Here is a 27,152-nt window from a genome sequence, read left to right as displayed (position 1 = left end):
AAGGTAATCTCTTTGCCCAAGTGTGGAGACTGCCCATTAAAAAGAACAGACAAGAGACACCTTTTATGAGGGTAAAAGCCAAACATAAAATACCCAGACAGGCTGCAAAGTGCCTTGTACAAGAATATGACATTTTAAAAACTCCTAATTGCATGCTGAGGAAAGCTGCTCTGAAAACCACGGCGTGTGTCTGACGCTGTCTGGTCAAGCACGTCGGACTGAGACCCTGGATCAACAATGCATCGTCTGGTACTACTGACAAGCTTCGCAAGAAGCGATGGACTGTCGTTTGCATAAAGTTTAATAATATGCAAAACACATTCTACACTGGTTATAGATTCGTAGATATGTATTAATTGCATAAAATCATGTGTTGGGATGACAAACACCAAGTTAAAGAGAGTGCTTGCTTCTGAAATGGAGGAACACGGGAAGGGGGTCCACAGGGGATTACCGCTATCTCTGAAATGAATCTTTGTAAAAAAAAATCTGAAAAAATAGCAATGAGCAGTATCCAAATGTTACTTAGAGTTTCTCTGGGGAGAACTAAGGGGCCAGTGTCATAAACAAAGAAAGTAATATGATGACAACAGCTTCAGATGCTCAAGAAAGCTCAAGTGCAATGACTAAAAATAACATTGGATTTGGCCAGCAGGAGGTCACCGGTGCCTGTATCCACAGCAATTTCAGTGAGCGGCTGGGAGTAGGGGAGGAGTGGGAGCCACAAAGTCCTCTGTAGGTTGAGAAATTAACGAGATTTGAAGCAATGGAGACAACGCTTCTCTCTTCCAACAAATGTGCCAGCAGAGGGAGGCAAGGCAATGGCATCAGGAGACGCTAAGCAGAGGACAGACCCGGGGGGGTCTGACTGCTCTGCTGTTTTGTTGACCGGATGGAAAAGTTTAAATGCAGTGGTGGAAGGGAGACAAGGTGACAATGAGGAGCGAGGGGAGAATATGATGACAGAACAATAGTAAATACTCTGTCCCAGGCCCTGTACTAAGCCACTTTACAATTTATTTAGTCCTATGAGGTAGACACTACCATCCCATCCTACAGATGAAAAAACTGAGGCTCGGAGAGGTAGGGTAACTTGCACGAAGTGACACACCCAGTAAGTGGCAGTCTGGTCCGAGTCAGGACATTCTCCTGCAAGGCCCTACAGGGGATCAAGGAGGAATCAATTCAGCACGTGGGTGCCAGGAGGGCCCTCTGCAGGCCAAGGAGCACCTCCTTGGGTGGCTGGAAAGGCATTATTACATGCAGCCAGCCTTGGGATGGAGGAGGAGACAGGTGAAGGGATGCTTGGAAGGCTGGGCTCTCAGCGGGTGAGGGCTTAGGGATGACAAAGGACTGGGATGGCCGGTTCTGAGCACAAGAAAACAGGTGCCTGAAGAACATACAAGGGCCACTAAGCAAGCGGCCCAGGTACCTGGTGGGTGAGTCAGGCACCCACAGTGCTGGGGTAGCAACAGTCCCTGCAGGAGGTATGGGTTCCTCCAGCGACCCCCTGCAGTTCGGGAGCAAGATCAGAACAAATGGAAGGTAAGGCTGATGCACAGCAAACCTCCTGAGCAAGTCTGATCCTAAACACCCAGCCTCGGCCATGGACTTAACATTGATACACCTTGGGAGGCAGGGCATGGGGCACTCCGAGCTCTACAGATCGGCCTCCAGAAAGAAGGAAATCTGAGTCAGGATAAAAAGTCTTAATAGAAAGACACCAAGAAGCACGGGCACCTTAGGGATTTCATGGAGGTGGGGCTTCTGTGTTCTACCTCTGCTTCCACAAATCCTTCCCTGACCACCAGGCCAGCCCTACTGAGCCCTCCATCCTGGACTCAGCCAGGTACCCACACAGCCTCCAGTACACCCTTCTCTGTTCCCAGTAACCTCACGTGGGTATGCCTTGCTTCTCCAGCGAATCTCTTGAAAGGAACCTGGACTGACTCTCTCCCCATCTCTCACAAATGCCAGCAAACGACAGTCACAAACAGACAGGCTGGAGGAGGCCCAAGTAGCCTGCAATGGTCCCAGCACAGCGACCGAGGCAGAGTCCACACTGCAGTCGGACAGGTCGGAACCAACAAAATACTCAGTGGAGCATGACGTCTACCAGGCGGGCTTCGGCACCCAGGGCCTAGGAGAGAGAGGGAGACTGCCAGGCATTTGGAGTGGGCTCCCCTAACCTTTTGAGTCATCGCGGACATTATTTCTGACTTTCAGGCCAGAGGAGGACAGTGTGAGAAGGGGGTGCTGGGCCTCCATCTGTGGGGTGTGCAGGCCCTGTACCTGCTTCGTCTGAGCAGGAGCCCTCCCCTTGTACAGGCACACCCCCACCTCAGCTCACTGCCCGGGTGGCCCGCCTTCCCCCACCACTGGCACCGGGTGGAGGAGCAGTGACAGGTGGCTGATGGGCAACAGCTGCCTGCTGCTCCTCACACCTCCAGGCTTGGGGGACACAGGGGCACAGGCCACCTGTAGCAGTGACCTGGCCTCACAAACCTCCACTTGGCTTATGAGACAGCAGAAGAAAACGCAAGTCCTGGGGGAAGCTATGTGGGGGGATGCAGCACCTGGGACCAGGGGCCCCTGACACTGAGGGCTGAGGGGGAGGGGAGAGTGTACCCAGCCTGACAGCTGAGCCCCTGTCCTGGCAAAGGACAGCATAAAACCAGGCATAACTTCCAGAAATTTATTGGAAATACGACACAAGTTGATTAGTAGATGGCATCTACTTACAGACAGACGGTCACACTGTAATATTCTCCGACTGAACTATCCTGCGGAGACACTCACGACCACTGAGGCGTGGCCTGGGTCATGTTCTCTGGCAGGGGTGAGCGGAGATTGGGGGAGAGCTGGGGGGCGTGCAGATAACTGGGGCGCAGCTTTCCTGAGGGGCATGGTGAGCTGGGGCTGCTAAATGGGTGAATTCCCCCAAACTAAAACAGGGATGACTGTCAGGGGTAAAGATTTCCTCCCTCCCTCCCCAAAGCACTTCCCTCTCCAGGTAGAGAGACAAAGAGCCTGCAAACACCCCGGGGGAGGCAGCTCCTCCGCCTCCCCTCACTGGGAGCTTAGGACAGCATGGGGCATGAACACCAGGCTAGGACGTGACACAGATCAGACCAAGGCCACACGTGTTCTCGCCTGCTTACCCCCGACCCGCTCCTCGCCCTCCCCTGCTCTGCTGAGTGGTGGCGAGCTGACCGCTGCGGGTTATCTGTCCCAGGCCCCTAGGTCAGCTGGCTCCCAGCTGGGTGTAGCTAACAAGAGGCACCTGCAGACATCTGGAAAGCACAAGCTAGGGAGAAGCCAGGCCATTTCTCCCTGACTCTGCCTGGGGTCCATGACTTGTGGCTGAAGCTCCCATCAGACAGGCCCTCTGTGGCCCCGGGTTCCTCCCAGTGTCCCCGACCCCCAGGCTGTAGTAACACGGCCTACCCCCTGTGTCCCACCAGCCTTCCAACTCATTTCTGGGTCACTCCTCGCTCCCGTTTGGCCTCAGCTTCTCCTGTGTCTGTGTTAAACAATGACCTGGATTCAAACCCCCCTGTTTTAAGTACTTAGAGTGGACTCTGTGTTCCTGGTGGGACGCTGCCACAGGACCTGGGCTGTGGGCAAGGTGGACTTGTGAGAGGCCTGCTGAGAAACCCACCTGGTGCCGTCCTCTTTGGCACCCCTCTAGGAAATCGAGCGATGGGGGGGATGATGGAGAAGGAGAGGAAGGATGACTTGCAGAGCCTGTGGGATGTCACCCAAGGGAGCAGAGATCAGGTTCAGCACAGCACCCATTGCGCATGTCTGCTATGGGTCCTGCAGACACTCTCTATGTCCACCCCACAAGCTCACTGCACTATAGGGATGTCCCACCAACACACTTGGTGGTGACACTGTGGCCCCGGAAAGTGGGTGGCTAGGAAACCCTCCCAGCACCAAGTGCCAGCACGGCGGAGGCAAACACTGGCGGCTGCCTGGCGCCCACCCGGCCTCAGTTCCTGGAGGGCTCGCTCAGAAGGCCGAGGGGCTTCCCAGAGGTGAAGTGAGAGTGCGAGTCTTAGTCAGCATCTTCTACGTAGGAGGGTGGGGCTGCAGAGCCAGCAGCTGCTGCTACCAGGCGGAGGAAGAGCTTCCTCGGTACACGTGGCTCCAAACGAGCTGCATATGTCCCAAAGCTAAAGGTGACCTGGAACTGGGGTGGGCCTCCCTGCTCGTCCTTCCGACCTGGCCCAGCCCCTGCCTCCAGATCTCCTGGGCCTGCTGAGGAGGGCCTCTCCAACAGGCAGGGGGATGAAGCTGGCGGCAGCCATGGGCAACTCACTGTTTCCGAACAACAGTCGCATTTCACGTGGGTTAGGGGAGGAAAGTGAAAGGGCAAGGGACAGTCCACCGTCCGTATGTGACAACCAACCCAGGGCAAGGATGCAGAGAGCTCTCTTTCCAGAAGAACACACCATGTGGCGCGTCATGGGGAGAGCCAGCTGCCCCCTCTGCCTGGCTCTTTTCCAAAGGGGCTTCTCTTGGAGAGCCCTGAGGGCAACACCTGCCACCTCCACGTAGCTCACTGAGCGCCTCTGACACAGGCCCACCCTCGGGGTCCCAAGCCAAGACCCGGAATAGCTCCAAGAATTGGCAGTGGTAAGAATGTCCCCAGGTCACCCCCACAAAAGCCTGAGATAAGAACCAACTCCTCCTCAGAAGAGAAGCCACTGTGACTGCAAAGCCAGAAAAGGAAAAGGCGGCTCAGGCTCCAAGCATCGCCTTCAGCCCGCGCACATCACGTGCTCTTTGCTGAGCTGAACCCAGCTCTGAGGATCCGGACGTTGAGAGTGCTGTCGTCATTTTAGTGATACCCCACTCTCCTGGGGACTGCGAGGAGAGGGGGTCAATACTCCATGGAAGCCACTCTATCCTGCACCCACCTGGCTGTTTGGGGCACCTACTTTCAGTCATTCAGCTGCCTCCCAGCTGCAGACCCCAGGGGCGGCTGGGAGGCCACTCTCCAATTGTCTGTCATGGCGCTGTGACTCGGTGCCCTGCAGCCTGTCCCTGCAAACGGAGGGCTGGGGAGTAGCCAGACTCACACCTGCTCGGGGAGCCAATGGGGCACTCAGTGCCTGTCCCGCAGCTGCGTGCAGAGAGCTGCAGGGCAGCAGCCTGTGACACCATGAAGGGCTGGAGCTGAGAGCAGACAGGAAGAGCCCAAGCCAGGAGAGACCGGGGTGCAGGTAGGTATCCCAGGGCCTGGACACATGTGCTCACAGGACCGTTTGGGCTGGGCATGGGGGCTCACGGTGGCCCATTCCCAGACTCACCTGCAAACACAGGTCTCTCACTTCACCTTCCTTGGCCACACAGATTCCATCTGCTTAAAATGAACCCGGTGGTCTGTCACTTGCTGCAGGACCAGCCTGGCCGGTCCGGCTGTAAGGGAACAGGACTGTGCCCAGGTGGTTTGTCACAGTGATACACATGCCGGCTCAGTTCCAACACCTGCTCCGGAGAGAGCTGTCTGGGACCAGGCAGAACCGAGCAGACACCAACTCTCTTCAAGGACAAAATACAGACGATAGGAAGAGCTCACAGGCTTAGCAAAGACGGCTTTCTTATCTTTTTCAGAACCTCAGGTAATTCTGGACCTTGGAGGAGTAGGGAAGGTGGGCTAAATATACAATGCAGGGAGTAAAGAGGGACATTTTCCCATTTAAAAAAAATAACTATGAAGCCTAATGAGGAAAAGTCAGTGACAGTAACAGCAAGGAGAGGGGCAACACTGTGAACGGCATAAACTCTGGCACATGTGTTAAGAAAAACCCATTCAGAAAGAGGCCACGCCCCTCCTGTACACAGTCACACAGCTTACGACAGAGCTGAGCTGGCGCATGCAGGGCAGCAGGGGCTCTGAGCTCTCAGCCGCCCCGCTGCCCCAGGAGCCGCTGTGCCCCGGGTGCAGGTGCGGAGCAGGGAGGAGACGCAGTGGCTCCCTCCTCCCCTTCATTCGCAGGCAGGTCTTGCTGGGACAGCGAGGTCTCTGAGAGCAAAGCGAGGTGACACTGATTCACACATGGAGACTCGGCTTTTGGGACGTGCACTCCTACAGCTTCTTCCCCTGCCCCACCGAGTCTCCAGGGGCTGCACGGGGAGGGCTCCCGCTGAAATGGACTGGGAATGGGGCTGCCTCCTTCCCAGGCACGGCCGTGAACGTCAGCAGGACGGTGTAGCAAGTCTCGCATTACAGGATGAAACAGGGATAGCTCAGTCCGACACGCAGCATGTGAGTTCTGGAAAAGGAAAGAAAAGGGGTCAAAGTTAAACGAGGCCTGAAGGTGGAGGCCAAGTGAGAGGAGGGATGGGATCAGCCCTCCCACCAATATCACGACCTCCGAGGAAAGAAGGGTGGGCAGGAACTCAACGGCTCGAGGTGTGGGTTAAGTCTGGACCAAAGGAAACTTTCATGAGGCCAAGAACATACAGGAATAACAGTGAAGTGCCTTAAAGAGGGGTTGTGGACGGGCGGAGTCAGTCATCACTGGCAAGTGTCTATGTGCTCGCCGGACTGAAGCCACAGCGCTCTGCGACTGAGATGACGATAATCAATCATAATGATGTGGGCACTCAGATGCTGGCGGCATGATTCTCTGTAGGAGGGGAATGAACCGAACCTCAGACACCCACGGCACCACAGTGTGCCTCACCCTCGCCCTCTCCACTTCCCCCGAAGACCTTAACTCTCCTGTCCCAGAGCTGGGCGCCAACAGCCTCTCGGCAGAAATGAGTAAATGAAAAGTGGAAGTGGCTGAAAACCATACCATCACCGTCTGGTATTATCAGTGGGTTGTGAAACCTTTAGTCTGGTTAGTAGGAAAGTGTCTGGGTTGTTTGCTGAGATGGGCTCGGGTGATCCCGCCAAGCTGGCCCTCAGACACTCTCCCATCACACACGCCACCTGCCACCAGGAGAGGACACGGGGGTGCCCTCCTTCACAGCCCCCCGCCATCCTGAGGAAGGCCAGCAGGGTGGAGCGGAACTGCGCCTTCACTTCACCAGCCTTTCTGGAACAGGGGAGATATGGGTACGCAGCCTCGTAACTGGTGGGGCTCAGCAAGTACAAGTTCAAGAAAAACGCAGATACTTCCGTTTGGGCCTCAGGCTAACTTTCGCTCTACTGAGCCTCCTGTAGATTAGGTAACGGACTTATTTAACTTTGCACCAGAACCTTGTCTGGGTGAGAAAGGTCAGGAACTTGCTCAAAGTCACACAGTGAGTAAACTGAGGAGTCAGGATTTGAACCCAGATCTTTTTGAGTCAGGCCAAGTTTTTCCTACTACACCAAACTGACCATTCTCCATCTAGCACACTGTCCTCTTCAGGGTCTAAATTAAGGGTTATATATGTGTCACTATGTCTCAGAAGCCTCGCTCCTCTGTTTTTTTTTGGGGGGGGTTGCAGGGAAAGAGGTAGGCTTCTGTCATTCATTCATTTGTCCAAACCCCAGCAGAATTAAGCCGACTGCCAGAAGAGCCACTTGTAGTAGTTCCCCGAGTGTCCGGCCTGCCACAGTAAACAGTGCTTTCATCTGTTTCCACTAAGCTCACCTGCTCCAGTTCGGAAAGCAGTGCCCTCACCGGAGAAGCTATGTCTCTGGCACCCGGGTTCACACCTGCCTTCTCCACAGCAGCCAGGGCTTTACGCTGGGATATGTCAGCTCTCTGCGTCCCAGGCTGAAGAACCCCGGTGCTCAGCACCTGGCCTTGTACAGCTATCCCTGCACTCCCTGCACTGCACTGCACTTCTTGAAGCAAGAATGAGAGCCACACACAGGGACCCAGGCCCCGAGCCCCCAGAATGGAAGCGCTGGCTGAGGCCCCAGGAAAAACTCTACACAGATTCTCCAGTCTCGCTCCTGGATGATGAACTACAAATCATTTCCTGTTTTGTTGATCAATTCTCAGATGCATTAATCTACATTTGCTGCTTTTGTCTATATTAACCCTGATTCATGAGCACTTACTTTGCTTCTTACAAAATTGTCCCCATGGGTTTGACTACTCACAAGTACTTGGAGCCCGTGGACTTGAAGATTCTGCGCTCTAACCCACCAGCGCAATGAAAACAGCCCTCTTCAGGGTTTCCAGCTGCTGCCTTCTCAGCTAATTCCCCTCCCTTCTGGCGCCCACAGGAGAAACCACCAGCAGATTTTGGAGGGTGGAAAACAGATAAATGAGTGACAGCAGACCAGACAAGAAGGCCAAGCCGAAGCCAGCAGAGTGGAAAGCTGAGAACCTACTTTGTCCAAAGAATGCTCAAAGGCTCAGGAACAGACACCAGGTAACTTTGGAAGTGGGCAAGGGAAACTGAGGCAGAGGAGGTTACATGAAGTCTGTGTGAGAGGCGGCTAGACCCCTGGAAGCTCTTCCGACTGCATATCCCCAGGCAACTGCCGGCCTGCCACAGGTTTGGATGTTTATTCTCTGAAGAGGACTGAGCAGAAGGCCTCAAGTCCAGGGGACACCGGAAAGCCAAGCGCAGTTGAGGGCAGGTGACCAGTTCCCAAACTGAGGGGTCGCATGAGCAGATGTACCGGACTGTGAGAGACCTCCTGCCTTCTCCCCGCTGAGCTCCCAGGATGCAGGCAGCCAAACCTTCACCCTCTGGGGAAGAGGTGGTGCAGTGGTCTGAGAGTGTGTGTGTGTGTGTGTGTGTCCCGCTAGATTCACATGCTGACGTCCTAACACCCATGTGATAAGTATCAGGATGTGGGGCCTTTGGGAGGAGCGCAGGTGATGAGGGCAGAGCCCTCATGAATGCGATGCGCGCTCTTGTAAAAGAGGCCTCGGAGAGGTCACAGCAAGAAGTCGGCGTCTGTGACCTGGAAGAGGGTCTTCACGGGAACCCAGCCATGCTGGCACCCGGATCTTGGATTTCGCAGCCTCTAGAACTGTGAGAAGTAAATTTCTGTTGTTCATAAGCTACCCAGTCTGTGGTAATTTTGTGCTGCAGCAGCCTAACCGGACCCAGATAGACGGGAAGAATCGCTTCTGGGGAATCCGAGCAGCCCGTGAGGAAAGACCTAAAAATCCTGATGCTTGTGTGTCCTGTAAACAGCCTGTCGATCACCACACCGTGAAGTGCTCTGCAGGCTCCACCCACAAGCACGAGCACAGACCTTTCAACCTGACGTTAGTCTACTCTGGAATACTATCAGACAACAGGAGGTCCCCAGAAAACACCCTCTAATACACACGTTAGCAACCAAAACAAAGGACAAGAGAAAGAAATTGGATGAAACAGACTCTTCATGGAGAAGAAAACTTAAAAAACAAAAAGCACTATCATTAATATCCTCAGAGAAGTAAGAAAAGATAAGTATCCATGAAACATAAACAGGATGCCATTAAAAATTTTTTTTTGAGAGAAGCAAGTTGGAGCCCATAAAAGAATGGAGTTCTGCTTCCTGTAACTGTGGGCTAATTTATATTGAACTAACTCTGTAGTCAATAATGGTAATAAACTCTGGATGAGATATAAAAAAAACAACTGTTTGAAAGTATTGTTTGGAGAACAACCAAAATTAGGCAAAAACTGGAGCAGATAGGACCCTTGAAAAAAGTGAGACTAGGGGAGATCCCCTCAGCTGGCCTTGCCCTTGTGAGCACTTCCACGTGAGACAAGAGGAACACGCTCACGCAGAATGCTGCGGTCTGGCTGGGATGAGGAACCCTCAGGCAGCAGTCAGAGCTCAGGGCTGCCAGTGCAACTGGAAGTGAAGGGAGGAGATCTGGAGAGGAGGCACAGAATGGGGAGCCCCAAATCTATGTACATGCTGCCCTTAAATGATTGGCGGATTTTTGAACTTGGCACGTACAGGGGAGACTCCAAGGAGCCCAGTGGAAAACGCCTGCTGGAAGGCTGAAATGCCGAGCAGCGGAGACAGAGTTTAGAATTCAGGTTCTTCAGAGTGAGAGCGGTCTGGGCAAACAGTTTGGTTTTTCCATTGATATCTCATGGGACTAAGACAAAAACTCAAATAGACCAGACCTAATAAAGCATTAAATCAAGCCTCTGCATAATCAAGGTGATATGCCAATTAATTGCTCACCAGAACCACACTGGACACTCTGCAGAAGAAAATAACAGAAACCAGCCCTGGCTGGCATAGCTCAGTGGATTGAGCTTGGGCTGCGAACCAAAGCATCGCAGGTTCGATTTCCAGTCAGGGTACATGCCTGGGTTTCAGGCCACAGGTGGCCCCCCAGCAACCGCACATTGATGTTTCTTTCTCTCTCTCTTTCTCCTTCCCTTCCCTTTCTAAAAATAAATAAATAAAATCTTTTAAAAAAGAAAATAACAGATACCAGAGTCTCTACACTTTACATCCACACTGACCAGTATTCATTAAAAATTATTAGACCTGAGAAGCAGGAAAATGCAATCCATAACCAAAAGAAAAAACAGTCATTGTTAGATGATTAACAGATGAATCAGATGTTAGACTTAGCAGATATGAACAAACTATTTACTATAAGCATGTTAAAGAACCCATAAAAATACGGATACAATGGTTGATGAGATGATGTATCTTAGGAGGTATGTAAGAGAACTAAATTGAAATCCTAAAACTGAAAAAGTACAAACTCTGAAATGAACAGTTTGTTGAATGGGACTAACAGCAGATTCATGCTACAAAAGAATCAGTGAACTTGAAGAAGACCTCTAAAATTTGCTCAAACTGACAAAGAGTACATACTGTATGACTGCATTTATAAAAAGTCTAGACAATGTAAACTCCCTGTGGCGACCAGAAGCATGTCAGCAGCCACCCAGGATGCAGGTGGGGAGGAAGGAGCACACCTTGTAAAGGGGCACAGGAAAAATCTGAGAAAGATGTATGAGCTTATTATCATGACTGTGGTGGTCACGATAAGTTACACCTATCAACTTGTGTATTTTAAAATGTGTATAGTTTACTGAATGCCAATTATGCCTCAATAAAGCTATTTTTAAAAGAAACGGTCATGGATAGTGGCCCTATAGGGCTCTTAAAAAATCTGCTAGAACAACATGGGCTGCCTTTAGAGATGCTGTAAGAATCATTCTGTGGTGAGTTTAGTAAATAGAAAAATTCATTTAAAAAAAACTAAAAACAAGAGAAAAAGAAAACTGGTGTAATCATAGCAGCATCGGACAAAACAGACTTCAAGACAAGGAATATTAACAGAGATAAAGAGGATTATTTCATACTGACAAAAAAGTCAAAAAGACAGCCCAGACCGGTGTGGCTCAGTTGGCTGGGTGTCATGCTGCAAGGCCAAGGGCCCTGCCTGGGTTGTGGGTTCAGTCCCCAGCTGGGGCACTTATGAAAGGCAACCAAAGACGGTTCTCTCTCACACCAATGTTTCTTCCCCCCCCCCCCCGCTTTCCCTTCCCCTCTCTCTAAAAATAAAATCTTTTTTAAAAAATAGATTAAAAAGACAAAAATTCTAAATACACATATACTCTATAACAGAACTTCAAAATACATGAAGTAAAATTTGACAAACTAAAGGGAGAAACAGACAAATCTGGCTGGAATATAAAGGTGAGAAAGTCTCCCAGAAAGCAGAGTAAAAAGACACAGAGAAAGGAAACTGGAGAGAAATAAGAAGAAAACTGGATGAGCAGTCCAGGAGTCCAACATCTAATGTCTCGACTACTTTTCTGCTGACTCTTTGGGCTCCGACGCCCTCCCTGCGCTCGGCCCTGCTTCCCAGCCCCCCGACCGCCCGGAGGGCTCCTGCGGGCCCTCCGTGACACTGCCCTCCGACCTCACGGAAACGGTCTTCTCGGACACCCTGGTTAGGAGCCCCGTCTAACGGAGATGCCTCCCGGCTTGCTCCTTGGCTTGACACCCATTATTCTCCATCCTTATTAATATGCACATAGTTGCTAGTAAAAACAAGTATCAGGTTGGAGGAGAAAATGCATACATTATAACTCAGATGTTTTCTGAGCTTAAAGAGTGCTCAGTCATCTGGAAGGAAAAACAGGAAACAGGGAAATAAAATAACAGCGAGCAAGGCTGGGAACCTCAGAATGAACCCAAATCAGCTAGACTGTGACAAATCTTTCCATTTCCACCACCCTGGGGACACCGCAGATTCAGAAGACTTCCCGACTCTTCCCTGGGCCCCGAAGAGACTGCTGGAGGGATGCCTTCACCGACTGGTTTGGGGGATTGGTCTTCACTTCCCCGGGGCGCCTAATACTGGTGTCCCAGCGGGCAGCGCTCAGACATTTGTGTCTGTTCTTTCAATGAGTGGGTTGAACCTCTTCCAAAGAAGAGTGTTTTTCAGGGACCCAAACCCTTCCCTCTACTATTTCTTCCCTTTCCTTTCCCAAGCACCTCTTCCTCCCCATCTCAAACAAAACAAAACAAAACAAAACTGGGGACCCAAGCCTTCAAGTCAGAGGTTCACTTTCTTTCTCAGAGGTTCACCTTCTACGATACATGCGCTGAGAACGGGAGTTCACAGGAGTGGGCTAGTTAAACAAGGTTTGCTGTATTGATGCAGGTCAATAGAGACACTTTTCGAGGAGGCCAGAGCTGGCCCTCGCAGCTGAGGGCGCTGCAGCAACTACCCCAGATCCTGTCACTCTTCTACGACCCCCCCCACCCCCCACTACTGAGAGAGTCACGGGGATAGGCAGACCTCTCAGAGGCTCCCACACCAGCACTTCCCTCGGGGACAGGAAAGGAGTGTTCTCCGGGTGAGACTGCCGTATTAGCACCCCCAGACATCGCCCCAGGGGTGGCTAATTGACATCCTAGCAGAATATGCCAAAACACCCAGGAGTGGATTCCTCTTGCCTAATGCACTTGGGTCTGCCTTCCGAGACAGTCCCCACCCCACGGCTTCACAGCAGAGAGAACACCCACCCACTGCCCTCAGGTAAGGCTTCCGCTGTCCTGCGCTCTCTGGACACATTAGGTTCTCTGCTGTGATTGCTTCACATTCAGTAAACCCTGCGGCCGTAAGGATCCATTTAAAAAAAATACTGAAAAACAAACAACTAAAAACTCCAACGGTTATTTTATGTATGTAACCAGGTTATATAACATTATAGCTCAAGACGAGGAGACCAGAGGTGAGTCCGGGGGTACTTGATGTTCTTCCATAAACAGTGTTTTAGAAGATTCAACAGTATTGTAATCTTCGGAAATGGCCGGCGGAAGCATGCCTAGGAGAGCCATCAGCGGCTCCTGGTAGCCTGCTGTTATTGGGATTTGTGAGGACAGCAGATGCGTGCCCTGCGCTCTCTCACGGGTACCAGGGCCCTCACCACCTCCCCGTCCCCAGGGCTGAGACGCAAACAGCCGAAACTGTTGAGCCACTGATTCCAGAAACAAGTCATCGGGAGGACAGTCTTGACGCCCTACCGTTGTTCTTAGAGGCAACCACATTGGATGCCCCGTGTACGTGGGAGACTGAGAGAAGTAATATTACTCAATGAAGAAAACAAATAAGAAACACAAAACAAAACTAGATTTCCAGTGGACTCACATACCCTGGGGAAATAAACCAGAGGAGAGCAGATTAAAAAGCAGCTTATTGTACAATTCATCAGGTTCCTCGGCTCGGACGCCCTGACTCGGTCCAGCTGCAAATACCTCTCATCTGAGCCTGTCGCTTCAGCAGTGCTCCTGGGACCAAAGCTGTGTCACCCCAGAAAAGGCTGAAGGGCACCTGCTGTTGACACAGGCCTGCCCTGGTCTATGTCACTACATGGCTCCATCTGTTCTCGAGAGTCCCCGCTGATGGAGACGGAGACAGACTAGGCAGTCGCCTTGTCCCTGTGCAGGGGATGAGAGATGTGCTGGTGAACCCAGACTCAAGCATGTGACAGTAGGGGCAACCCAGGGCACCTTCTTAGAGGGGCGGGAGAGGACGAGAGGCGCCCCACCGTGCAGCTCACTGGCCGGCTCCTCCCCGGACTTCTTTCTCTGGCTTGGCCTTCACCCTGAAAAGGTTCCACTGTCTGAGGATCATTGCGTCCCACCCCCTGTGCTATGAATGACAGGGGCCTGCAGGAAGCTCAGTAAGCCCTCTCTATAAACCCAATTTCTGGTCTTCAATCACCCTCCAAATAACTTCATGGAGGGCCATTTCTCTTTATAGATACTCAGCCCTCTGATGTGCAATCATTTACCTTCAGGCAAACCCATGAGTCATTTTTGAGAATCATACTCTTAGGCTGAGTACAAAATCTTTCGTCAGTATCTTAAAATTTTTCAAAATAAAACTTCAATGGTAGCTCTTTGTTAAAGGAGGGGATAGAATCTTAACACTTACTGGACATCTACTACAAGTCAGAGTCAATGCTGGAAATAGCATATAATTTAATTTAAACACATTTCACCTTTTTAAGTGATTGTGTGGATTTTCTCTTCTTTCCTTTCTCTCCTCTCTCTGACACTAACATGGCTCCTATGCCCTAAGCTCCAGAGAAAGAAGGGGGTATCATATGGGCAGAGGAGTTTCAGAGAGACAGGAGAAGAAGGCGAAGGCTTTTATCAGACAATGATGGCACATACTCCACAGTCTGAACAAAGAAAAACACTCCCTGTGTTCCCCTCTGGATTTACAAACACACCCATCTCCTACACACAGAAAACGTACACATCTCCCAGGTACCTGCTGCCCTCAACATGCAAATTCGGGGCCTTCGTAGCCCTGGGGAAACAACACTGGACTTGAAGTTTAAATCTCATCTTTGCCACCTGCTAGCAGCGCGACCTGGGGCAAAGCCCTTAGCCTCTCTGAGCTTTGTGCAGTTTTTTCATTATTAAAATGCCAGTTCCAGGTGGGTCCTAGCCTTATCGAGGTGATCACTTCACAAGTTATGTAACTGTCTAATCACTATGTCATGTACTTGAACCTAATGTTATCTGTCAACAGCAACTAAAATTTTAAAAATTGAAAATAACAAGTCATAAAAAAATAAAATGCACGTTATAACACCTAGCTCATAAAGTGTTCAGAAGATCAAGTCATATAAAGTAGATGAAGAATTTTTAATCATTATAACAACTCCATTAAGGCAAAACAAATTTTTTTTTCTGTGCTCTACAGGGGAAACCAAGTAATGCATCCAAGGCCACAGGAAATAATCAGCAATTGCAGCAATTAATCCCATCTGACTGCAAACCCACGGATGTCCACGGCACAGGGTCCATCTCCCCGCTGCCCTTCCTGCTGGCTCTCACACATGGACAGGCTTTCCAGCGACGGCTCTTCCCTCCCAGATCTCAGGGCCTCCTCTCCTCCCAGCCACCTGGAGCTCACCAAGTAGGCCGAGAGTGGTAGCTACTTGTTTGCTGGCAATGAAAACGTCACCCAAGCACCTGTAAGTCCAGAAAGGGCCGTGACTGCATGCGGCACAGCCCTGAGGGGAGAGACTGAAGTGCAGGGGGCTGAGAAGGGGCCAGGTAGGTCTATATTTTGGAACTTTACTCTTCCTAGCATTACTGACCCCAAATAATGGGGCTTCTACATGTGCAGATTGTGTCTTCACCCCCCCCCCCGGAGTGTGACGGCCACGAGGGCGGTCATGGAGGTCTGCGTGCAGCTGGTGACAAGGGGTAACCAGCACACAGAGTGCTGACTCCCAGCCAGCAGTCGCAATGGGGCCTTAAAGGGCCAGGGCCAGGGCCAGGAGGAAGACAGTGACTTTCAGGAAGACAATCGGTAGCTGTCCATGACTGTTTAAAATCCTTTCTGCCAGCAGAAACCCAGAGACTCTTCCGATCATTAAGGGCCTCCACCTGAAGATCGATGGTGAGCGAAGGAGGCAAGCCACTGGGGAGGGGGCAGGGCGCCCTGAGGCCGGGAGACCAGCACATTTCAGTACCAGCAGATTTCGTTTCCTGTTCAGCTCGTTCTGCCCGTCAACACCGTTTGGTGCGTTTGTGTCTGTCGGATTCTGATGACCGGGTGGCCGTGAGAACTGATTCTGTTGTTGGGTCACACAGGGCCTGGCTTTCCCGTGAGTTTGTATCTGCCAGTTCCAGCACATGACAATATTAACTACCCCGTGAAAACTCATGATGAGCCTGACATGTCTTCTGGTACTTTGAGTTCACTTTGGAAATTCAGGGTTCTATATCCTGAAGAAGTAAGAAACAGACCCACTGTCCCAAGGAAAAGGTCCACTGGGAATACAGAAATGGGGACATTTTCCAAAACATATGTTTGTCTTACACTAGTTTCTCAGCTCCACATCCATCTACCTAAACTCCCTTCTAGTCAGGTTATGTTTATTGAGCACCTGCTAAGTCCCAGGCAGTGTGCTGAGCAGAAGAGATGCTGGGGCTGGGACTCAGCGAACACATTTCTCCTTCACCACCAGGCTCCCTGTACCACCAGTAGAGGGCGCTGGAGGGAGCCTGCAAGACCCAAGGACACACAAGGGACTTGGCTTTTTCTGTCCCTGTCAGCGTGGCCCCAGGCAGCAGCAGAGGTTTGTTTCAGCGCCCAGCTTTACTCCACATGCCCAGACCAGCCTCATCACACCTCCCGAGAGATGCCAGCAACAGGGCTCTCTGCTGGGGGTCTGAGTTCCAGCTCCTCAGAGCCCTTGTGAGCTTCCAGCTTGCGACAGCCCCAACTGCTTCCTTTTGCTCTCCTAACCCTACCACCTCCAGCCCCACACGCCCCACACGCCCATCCTGTCCTCCAGTACCTGTCATATCGATTTCTTTTATTAGCTCTTAAAATAACGTATGTGGTTTCTATTTTGCAATAAAGGACTGGGACCTAGTGACCATGACCATGGGGTGCGTGCGAGTGGAAAAAAAAATTTCACCGTAAAAAACAAATACATATATTCATTTGATACATACATATTGCATGAACCAGAACGAACTTTTTGCCTTCTGCAGTAGGGCTATAAACCTACAGAGAGGCCAGGGAAGTGATGAAATGGAAGAGAAAGATTCCTAATTGTAAATGAGCCTGAATACAAAGTCCCCAGGATGTGGGCAAGGAAAAGTTGAAAAGAAATCCAGTCTCCACGTTTTGACACAACGTTCCTTGGTTTCCAGTTGTCTAGGTATCAGGCACACTGTGGCAAGGATGGCCGATGTTCTCATTAGCAAGGAAGTGATTTCTGCAAGATTACTGTGTAAATACATTCTGGAAAGCCACATCTATAATGCATTGAAAAGCCCATAAATGCAAGCTAAACTCCTCATCCTGAATTGTTTATTCATGTTGACATCACAATGACCATCAAAAGACAGGCCCCCAAAAGCACACAGTGAAAAATTATTACTAGAAGGTCTAGTTCACATCCTTGCTCTAGGGCCTCATTATAAATAACTTACTGTCACTGAAGGAATTGAGAGTTCTGCAAGACATGAAATGCCTGGAAAGGGTTTTAAATAAATGCCAACATTTAAACAATCAAGACAGTTTCAAAGTCCAGGGCTATTGAAATGAGCAATATATATTGCCTGGATGATGTATTATGCTTGTGTTTATAGTTCAGTTGGGATCATAATTCAATTCCACCTGAAGGGTCATTACACGGCCAAGCCCAAGAGAAGTGCTTTGGATAAGAGGTGAGAGTTTTCAGTTTTTCCATTTGAAACAAATTATTATTCCTCTATTTAGGACATCACCTAGGCAATTCCTCTCATGATCTGTAGCACTCTTGAGCAATTAAAAAAAATTTATAAGATGAAAGAAGTAGGGGACAAACGCCAAATCCAAAACAATCCATGGACGACTGAAGAAGCCCCAGAGAGCACTCCTGTCTCAGACAGAAGGCGAAGTAATCCCGTCTGCTCCAGGAAACATAAATGAGCAGTGAGTGTGCATTGCAGCGAGAACATTACTACCCAGCAGAGGCCACCTGCTAAACACACATTTCGTCTCCCAACAAGCCTTCTTAGACGAGATGGGAGCAAGCATGTCCCTCCTGAGGAGACGGAGAAATGTCACCTGGCAAATGTCTTCATTGTGGCACAGGGCCACCTTCCCTTTTATTCCCCTTACCACCCATTTAGTTCAATCAGGGAGTAGAAGATCCCATTCATTATATATTTTTAGATTTGGCAGGTGATGGCTGGAACTGGCCAGGGCAGAGGGTCCCTGGCCTCTCAGAACAGCCCCTGCACATCCTGGCTGGGTAGCTCGGTTAGTCGGGGCGCTGTCCCAATACACCAAGATTGGGTAGCTCGGTTAGTCGGGGCGCTGTCCCAATACACCAAGATTGCAGGTTCAAGCTCTGGTCCGGGCACATGCAAGAAACAACCAAGGAATGTATAAATAAGTGGAACAAAAAAATTGATGTTTCTCTCTCTCTCTCAATTAAAAAAAAATTTTTAAAAGAACAGCCCCTGCGTTCTGGGGCTTACATACCATCCAGGCCATTGTGATGGCTGTAGTTTCTTTTCCCCAGAATGCTCAGTGACGTGTGATTCGGGGTGGTCAGCATCCGCTTGGTAGTTGGGGTTTGCAGACTTGGTGTAGATCGGATTACATTAGGTTTCTTCGAAGGATGGATCTCTGACAGGGGGGAAAAAGGTTTTTCAACTCAGAACATGGTATTAAAAATCTCTGTGTGAACGTCACTGGCTAATAGGCACACGTCTTATCTCTTAATGAGCCGAGAGTTCCTTATGAGCCAGCCTGTTTTCCCAAGGACTTGCATAATTAATCAGCTTCAAGTGCTGTTCCCATGGCTGCTTTACTTATCAAAAGGGAGTGGGATCTTCCCTGTTAGCTGGAGCTTCATGTTGTCAGTACAAAAAAAAAAAAAAAAGAATGGAAGAAAAGAACCACTCTAGAAGGTCACTTAAATACAAGCTTTACCAAGGGAATAATAAGGCATCTGACTCTTCAAGGTATTGGCAGTCCAGAAGCTGTCTAGAGAGGCAGCCTCCGAGAAACTGCCTCTGTGTTCTATACCAAACCAGCGCTGAACAAGGGACCAGATCTGGTGGAAAACAGGACTCCTCCTCTGGCTCTGCAAGCAGGGCCTAGGACCCGGGTCCTTCACTCCCAGCCCAGGGCGTTTTGATAGACGTGAAATCTGACACCGAACTCCAAATACTGGAGTCAAGAAGCAGTACAAGAAAAGCTTCACCCGAGGATGGATCACCGAACTGTCACGTGCACGTGCTACACGTGTGTTTAAGGGAAGTATGTTGTTGTCGGGCACACAGCCCAGAACCATTCGCTTTCTGGACAGGGTAGATGGACGAAAATGATGGTAGATGCAGTGCTATAGGAACTGGAACCTAAGGACCTCCAGGGAGAAACCTGCTCACGGATTCTGAGTCAACGCCCAGTGTGCCAAGTATGCACAAGCCACCCGGTCTCTGAGGGGAGGGCCAAGGTAACAGCCTCACTGACAGAAATTTAGAAAGAGCCTTCGTTGAGTGTTGTTGGAATTGTATCTTGTTCTGGTCAAAATCCTGCACTTGCCAACATTTAGAAACAGACCAAGTACTAACCAAAATCTAGTGCTGATTTTTTTTTTTCAACATAGTGTCGAAGGTCTAGGGACCTCATTTTAAACGACAACCTCCATACTACAGGCTCCATCCAGACCAAACCAACCTGCATTCCCTAAACTTTTCAGGTCCTTACTTCATTAAAGCCTTTGTCTATTTGGTTATCTTGGTCCCATCAGGGAAAAACATTACTTTTCCTGTTTTTCTATCAATTCAAATCCTCTATATCATTCAAGGCTGAGATCAATTACTACTTTCTTCATGTAGGCTGCCCTAACACTCATCAGAAATAACTACCCCTTCCTCCAAGTGCCCAGTGCCTATTACCTGTCATTCTTTCGTAGAACCCCTTTGTTCAACTGTCCTAACCTGTGTGCTCTCCCCACTAGACAAAGATTTTTGAGGGCAAGGTCTCACTCATCTTGGTGTCCCCCAACCCACTTAGAGAGCATCTTGTACACAGTAAATACTCAGAAGCGTGTTCTGCAGGAATGTGGTTCGGCTAGCAGGACAGCACAGCTGAACTGGGAGCGTATCTGGTGGGGACCGAGACCAGCCTGCCCGCGGGAGGAATATGGGACTGCCTGTGGGAAGGTGACCACGGCTCAATGCTATATTCTACTCTTTATGATCGGAAACTCCCTTGCAGGTGGGAAGGGGCTTCTAGGGTTAGGCCCTGCAAGGGCAGACAGGCGGCGAACTTCAAGAACCTAACCCCTATGACCTAGGTCACGTCTATGATAACCATGTGATGTTTCCGGGGGCTCTCAAAGCAACTCTTCAGCCCGCGAGGAATACAGCAGGAAGTAAGGGGGCAGACTAACATCAAAGAGGAAGCCGTGAGCTCCTGACTCCTGGCATGCTCTGGTGAGGACCAGATAATAGACCAAGCTGAAGGCTATGCTTTGATTCTTAAAAGACTGGATGTCTAAAGTTTGAATACTTCATAACTACAAATTCTGGCAGAGTAACAAAGTTCAGTGCAACTCTCTGACTACATGTCTCGCTTTTAATGAGAAAGTGAAAAGGCAAGAATATAAGAGGTGCAACAAAATGCCATTAGAGCTTCAAGGTGTATCAGGAAGCTTTGCAAAAAAAAAAAAAAGAAAAAGAAAAAGAGGTTATTGCCAAGTCATTTTTTTGGTACTCTTGTTAATTGTGGTATTTCAACATGTAAATGGAACCATCATATTTGGCAACTTTCAGGAAGTAATACAAATGCTCCTCTTTCAAAGTAACCTTAATTGGCACATCAGAACTATGTCTTTTTTAAAGGCAGGTTAAAAATCAGTTTTATCTTACAAAAGAAGTAGATGAACCAGTCCTTTTCTATTTACAGAAAGGGGTAAGGTGGGTTAGAAATACTGGAAGGATCTAAATCAAAATATTAAGACTGTTCATTCTCTAATAATTTAATGACTCTCATTTTAATTTAATCTGTATTTATACCCATAAATACACATTACATTTTTATTCAGTGATTTTTTTTTGGTAAAAGTAAACATATCCATAATTGTGCCTGTTGGGTGTGTTTGGGGAATAAAAATAAAAGTTTCTAAAACAAAATAAATTGACTACACATACCAAGGTATCCAACCGCAGCTATTTGAAAGGCTTGACTTTGGTTCAGAATAGCAAAATATTTGTAAGACACAGAACGTTGAGTTTTTCTGCTATTAGAAGACACCCACCTAGATACCCAATGATGCATGCCAAAGGCTTCCTAGTGCTTTTGCCTTTCAGCGGACTTCCCGAGAGGTCGGCGTGTCTGTCTGCATCTGGGAAGAGAAAGAAACACGGAGACAACGCATGAGGCTGATTTCTCTTCCTGCACTGCACACGCTGCAGGCACAAAAGGTGCGAGTGCAAGACATCCCCCAGATGCCTGTGTGATTTCGAGTTTCTGGTTGCAGATTCCTGAGTGAGGCCTTTACCTGGAGAACACTTGTCTGAAAGCCCCACACGAGCGCAGCTAAAACGCACTTACACACACAGTCCCTGTGCATGCCCCTCTGTAAAGCAGTGGAACTATGTCTCCTTTCTAGCCACGGCTTTTCTACATTGAAGTAAAAAACTTCCCATGGAATACGAGGCTGAATCAATCCTAATGCCACATCACTCTGGCATGGAAGACAAAAGTGACAGCTGACAAAGGTAACCCATCCAGCCACCCCTGACCAAGGTGGAGTGGTTTTCCACTGGGGAGTCCTCATCTAGCTTGGTGAAACCCAGTGTCATCAGATGACAGCCGCACAAGGGTAAACATAGGTCATTATTTGGTTTTATCACCGGTGTTCCAGCCTTCACATCCTACCATGACGTCGTTAGCGCTGAGATTTAAAAGGTCGCCTGTATGCAGAGTATGTCATCCAACAGAATCAGTCAGAGGGGTATTAGGTGATAAAAGCTCACATCGCACTCCTCACACCCTACCATAAGAGACTTCAGACAGAGAAAAATAAGCACACAGCATAAACACTCTGCATCTTAATCAGCTGTCATTACGACACAAGAGTAGATGTGGAACAAGACTGCCCACCCTACCGGAGCTGTTAGAGTCTGAAGGGACAAGAAAAATGTGTATTGAAGTTTTTTAAATTTGCAGATATTGTCACAAAGCTTAACGATGTCTATGCCTTTTCCCACTTTCAAATATTGGACCAGAATGTCCTACAGGCTTTCTGATAACTAGAGAATTTGTTCTTTCACAGGCTGAGATGACGTTTCTAGGTATACATACAAGAAATTTCCTTTGACATCCATAGGAATTCTCTGACTACCAAAACATACAATTCAAGCCCTGGCTGGTGTGGCTTGGTTGGTTGGAGCATGGTCCCAGACACTGAAAGGTCGCAGGTTCAATTCCCTCTTGAGGCACATATCCAGGTTGCAGATTCGGTTCCCAGTTGGGGTGTGTACAGGGGGCAAAGGCTTCCCTTTCACATAGGTGTTTCCCTCCCTCCCTAAAATCAATAAATGTATCCTCGGGTGACAATAAATTTAAAAAAATAAAATAAAATGTACAATTCAATCTGGAATCTCAAATAATTTCAAGTTAAAAATTAACTTTTTCATAAGCTCTAGCCCTTTCCCCTAGGAAACTCTTTTCTAATAACTATTAAACAGAAAAAGGTGGGAAAACAACACTTTTTATAATATTAAAGTACAAATGACAGAGATCCTCAAATAATAGGAATCTGATTATGTATCCCAAACAGTGGCTAATTATGATTCAACCACTGACAACTATAATGATCCCCATTCTTTTCCTCCTATTCAGCTGATTTTCTTTAGGGGGAAAAATTTACGAAGGTATGAAGCTTTTCACCTGTTGTTGAGTGATAGTGAAGATACAGGTGGAAATATAATAAGCATGTTTTGGATGAGTAATCTGAATAGACATTAAAAAGCAGCCCAAATCCTGCAAGGACCAAACACCTGTCAAATTACTGAGTTAATACTAAATAATAATTCCTTCTCAACACTATTCAGTCATTTAAAATTCAAGTTCTATGTGGGGTGAGGACAAGAGAAATCTCTCTCCTTCCTATTAATAAAATAAAGCTTCAGCGAACCATCTTGGTTATTTCCTCAGTGTCTGGAGGAAGGCAATCGCTGAATTACTGGTAATCAGATCAACTCTCTCTTCACTCCAGTCGGTGAGGCTCCAAGGAAAACCGCTAACGTGGCTGCAATTGGTGGATTCCCATACAACCGGCACCTTGACAAGATCACCAAACCCATCACAGGGGTCACCAACACAACACCCAAAGATATTTCACTTTAAACTAATGTTTTTAATTTCTCACTAAATTAGTTGGAGTAATTATGTGATGTTTCAAGGAACAATTTACAGAGCATCTGCGTGGGGAGCAAAGCTCTTTAGAAGGATCTGTATTTCACTAATCCTCATATATATTTAAAAAAATTTTTATCTTCACCTGAGGACATTTATTTTTTCATTGCTTTTAAAGAGAGGGAGGAGAGAGAGAGAAACATCAATGCAAGAGATGTTGCATATGGCTGCCTCCCATATGCACCCGGATGGGGGATCTAAGTGCCTGGGTCAGGGATCGAACTGCAACCTTTGGGTGACTGGACGATGCTCCAAGCAACTGAGCCCCACCAGCCAGGGCAATCCTCATTATATTTTAAAGACAGCAAATGGTGACACAAATGATCAATCTCAACTGTAAAGAAATTGGGAGGAACAGTGCTAAGACTACCTAGTCACTGTTTAACACAAAAACTGCAGCCAGCGACGTACAAACAGCAAAAACACGTCCCACCCTGAGGGAATGACCACAGACAGGATCGTCGGGGTCCGCACTTGGCTGGTTAGGTAGAACTTGGTCGGCTCTCAAGGCCAGGCCAGTGGTGCCACTTGTCAGCCCTCCCTCCCAAACTGTTCACTTGACTGTTTACACGGAGATAACTTCCGTGGGCGAGCGGGAAAAGGACACAGATAAAGAAAGCAACCCGAGAAACGCCCCCAGAGCCCGGAGGAACCGAGGTCTGCGCAGACGGAGGAGGAGCGTCTGCACCGCGCTCGCGTTCCTGACCGAACTGAACGCAGGGCCCGGCCGTCAGCCTCCAACCGCAAGATCTACGTCCCAAAGCAAACCTGGACAAACACCGCTGCTTTCATGGCAACTCATGGCCACTTTTTAAACTGCTTTGGAAATAGGAAGGGGATAAGGAAAAAACTGCAAAAAGTACACCCTGAATTAAACTTCACAAAAACATCTCACATGGGCTTTCAAAATCGCCATCAAAACAAAACGACCCACAGAACTTTCTTTTAGGCAATGTGGAGGCATTTCCAAACAAGACACAGAGCCTGGGAGCCATTAAAAAAATAATACATTCAACTATGTTTTTAAAATTGGGCAAATTGACCATCAACAAAGTCAAAGACAAAATGGGGACATATTTGCATCACATATCACAGATGAAGAGCTCATTTCCGTATAATATAAAAAGTTCCCATAAGGCACTAACACTTCTATCCAATAGAAAACAGGAGAGGGGCAAAAACAGTTGACAGCAAAGGAATGCACATGGTTTCCAAATACATGCAGATCTCCATTCCACTCAAAGAGAGAAATGCAAGGGAATGTAGCTCACTCGTCACCTGTCAGAAAACACTGCCAGCAAGCTCCTGGAGAAACAGGCATCTCTGGACACGGTGGGGGTGCTGTGAACTGTATGTGTCTGAGGGCAGCTAGCAAAATTCAAAATGCATGCTCCTTGACCCAAGCGGTTTACTTTGATGAATCTATCCTATAAGATACGTTCACATTTCACACATCAGGATGAGATATCTATATAGGGATACTTGTTGCAATAGCACTTAGGGACTGATTGGAAATAACCTAAAAATTCTTGGATTAACCTAATCTAGCTTTTAAAAAATTAATGTAAATTAACCTAATTTATTTTTTAAGAAACTAATTCCAGACTACCTCTGGGTACCTTAGACACTGGTGACAGCGGTTCCCTCCAAAGATGGGAATGGCAGTAAGGTTTGTAACCACTTCTGTATCTTTAGAAAAATTTGACGTGGCCCTCCAAAAGCAAATTTTATTCCCCAAAATACCAATAAAAGACTATTCTTTCCTAATGTTAGTTCTTAAAATTACACAAAACGTTCATACAATTATTATTAAGTTTTGCTGAGACATCTCTAGAAAAACTCCGTGACTACATTAACAAACTTTTTATGAATATGGGGCTTTGGGATGCTTCCAAGTTGAATTAGCATCTTTGAACAGAAAGTTTAAAAAATGGCTCCAGGTGCCTCTTGAAGAACTTCATACCCGGGAATGCTGCTGTCATTCAAGCCTGCTGCGGGATCTACTCAGAAACCGCGTACTGACCCATGCAAGCGGTCCACTTCGGGCCCAGCTTCATCCACAGAATGCTGCTAATGCACCTACTTCATCCTCTGTTTCTGAGGATCCTGAATCTCAAATAGTAACCCTGAGCTCATCAGGTATTGGGTAATTTACTGATCTTTGGTGAAACCATCTGGTAACTCGGTGGAAATGTCTGACGGCAGTAACAGAGCAAGAATCCCACGATTGTATCCTGGTTTTTTCACTGTGGGGAGGAATGTCAAGGGGGAGAAGGGACAGGTTGTCTGCAACTTGATGCTGCTACAACCCTGTTGTCAGCCCACAAGTCTCATCAAGGACACGGTACTTAGTGCAATGCTTGGTTCTGGGTCTACCAGTGCATTTTAAATAAGCACTGTCTGTATGGTAGAATTGGCTCAGGTATTCTATCGATGTCAGTAATTTTTGGCATGGACTTACATATTCACGCACAAAGGTGTATTATTAAAATGGTTACTTGGAGAAGGTGGTTTTAAAAAATCACTTTCTATATCTCATACATTTTAAAACATGTTGGTCATACTATATAATTATTTGTTTTTAAACTATTTAAAATAGGAAATATATATTCCCATGGTTCAAAATGGAAAAACTCTGAGGAGGAACAGTGAGTGTTAAGCCTCTTTTCCAACACCCTTCCCTCACCCTCCATTTCCATTCCCACAGATTGTACTTATGTTTCCTTGGGATACTTTACATACATGCAGACTCCCCTTTTTACTATGTTGTACTCCTTAATACCAGTTTCTTAATGAAAATAAAGACAGTGAGTTGCTGTAATCAACCAAAAATTTCCTCTAAACAAGGATTAACTTTTAAGTCAAGAACTCCTAGTTGTGAGTGTGCTCCCCCTCATCTAACTGAAGGCTTGTCTCCTTAGGCCCCCACTTCTTCACTCTCATGTAGTCTGATACGCCATGAACTCTGGCTATACTAGTTCTGACGGTGCTGCTGAAGGGTAAACTTTCACAGTTGCTTATAAGAGGAAGAGACGCAAGTTCACAGGGAAAGCTATTTTCCTTTCCCAATATTATGATGAATTACTCTAAAATGCATTAATTGCATCTCTTAATGTACCAATATTTTCAGATACAACCCTTTACTTCATCTGAAAGTACATTCATACTGCACCATAGTGATTCTTAATTTTCCCGGGGAGGGACAGGGTCACTACTGCCTTTGGGAAACCAAAAATCTACCTAGAAAAAACACATATATTCTCAATGGATCAGAGACAAGGCTGCTACAGAACCAGGTTATTAACACCCAATCTCTCGCTAACAAGCCAAGACCAAGGGACCTGCTGAGGAGGTAGTAATAAGACACTCGTAAGAAGGGAGGACACGATGTAAGAATCAATTAAATGCTAGGAAGAGTTCACTATTTGCTTGTCTGAAAAAAAAAGAAAAAAAAACTGAGTAGATGCCTGCTGGAGCTTTATGATTTTAAATCTTGAGGTAAAATTAATTATTCTGAAAATCTAATTCTGTATGTAACTCAACCCAAGAAACTAAATACAAAATAAAATGTTCCTTGAACCTCATCACAATAAATGACTGTTCTTTTATTATTACTGTATCTATGTTTGTGGAAATAGGATGCAGGTAATTTAATCATGTCTTTTTTTTTTTTTTAAAGTAGCATGGCCTTTCCATTGAGGGGAAAAAATTAAAATGAGGTTACAGAAAGTTACACTTCACTGAACAATCAAAGTAAAGACAATTTACAAATTCACTGAGAAATGAACAGAAGAG

At 47.8% G+C, this 27,152-nt stretch overlaps 1 protein-coding gene and 1 long non-coding RNA gene across 2 annotated transcripts in view; one reads left to right on the top strand and one right to left on the bottom strand.

Annotated features, from left to right (window-relative positions):
- Window positions 1-2,681: 2,681 nt before the first annotated feature.
- The window catches only part of MTA3 (metastasis associated 1 family member 3), a 165,564-nt gene continuing 141,093 nt past the window's right edge, over window positions 2,682-27,152 (bottom strand). The window contains exons 16-18 of the mRNA XM_028516324.2: window positions 21,193-21,279; window positions 18,405-18,551; window positions 2,682-6,284 (exon numbers count right to left, since the gene is read on the bottom strand). Coding sequence (XP_028372125.1) covers window positions 6,259-6,284; window positions 18,405-18,551; window positions 21,193-21,279 — 260 coding nt within the window. The 3' untranslated portion in view covers window positions 2,682-6,258. The remainder of the gene's footprint in view (window positions 6,285-18,404; window positions 18,552-21,192; window positions 21,280-27,152) is intronic.
- Window positions 9,491-27,152, top strand: part of LOC118501069 — a 28,208-nt gene continuing 10,546 nt past the window's right edge. Inside the window, exons 1-2 of the long non-coding RNA XR_004903643.1 lie at window positions 9,491-9,938; window positions 21,258-21,265. This is a non-coding gene — a long non-coding RNA (uncharacterized LOC118501069). The remainder of the gene's footprint in view (window positions 9,939-21,257; window positions 21,266-27,152) is intronic.

This window comes from Phyllostomus discolor, chromosome 6, assembly GCF_004126475.2.
Source record: "Phyllostomus discolor isolate MPI-MPIP mPhyDis1 chromosome 6, mPhyDis1.pri.v3, whole genome shotgun sequence".
Taxonomy (NCBI): Eukaryota; Metazoa; Chordata; class Mammalia; order Chiroptera; family Phyllostomidae; genus Phyllostomus; species Phyllostomus discolor.
The sequence above is the reverse complement of the archived record's forward strand: the minus strand, read 5'-3'. Positions and strand labels throughout refer to the sequence as shown.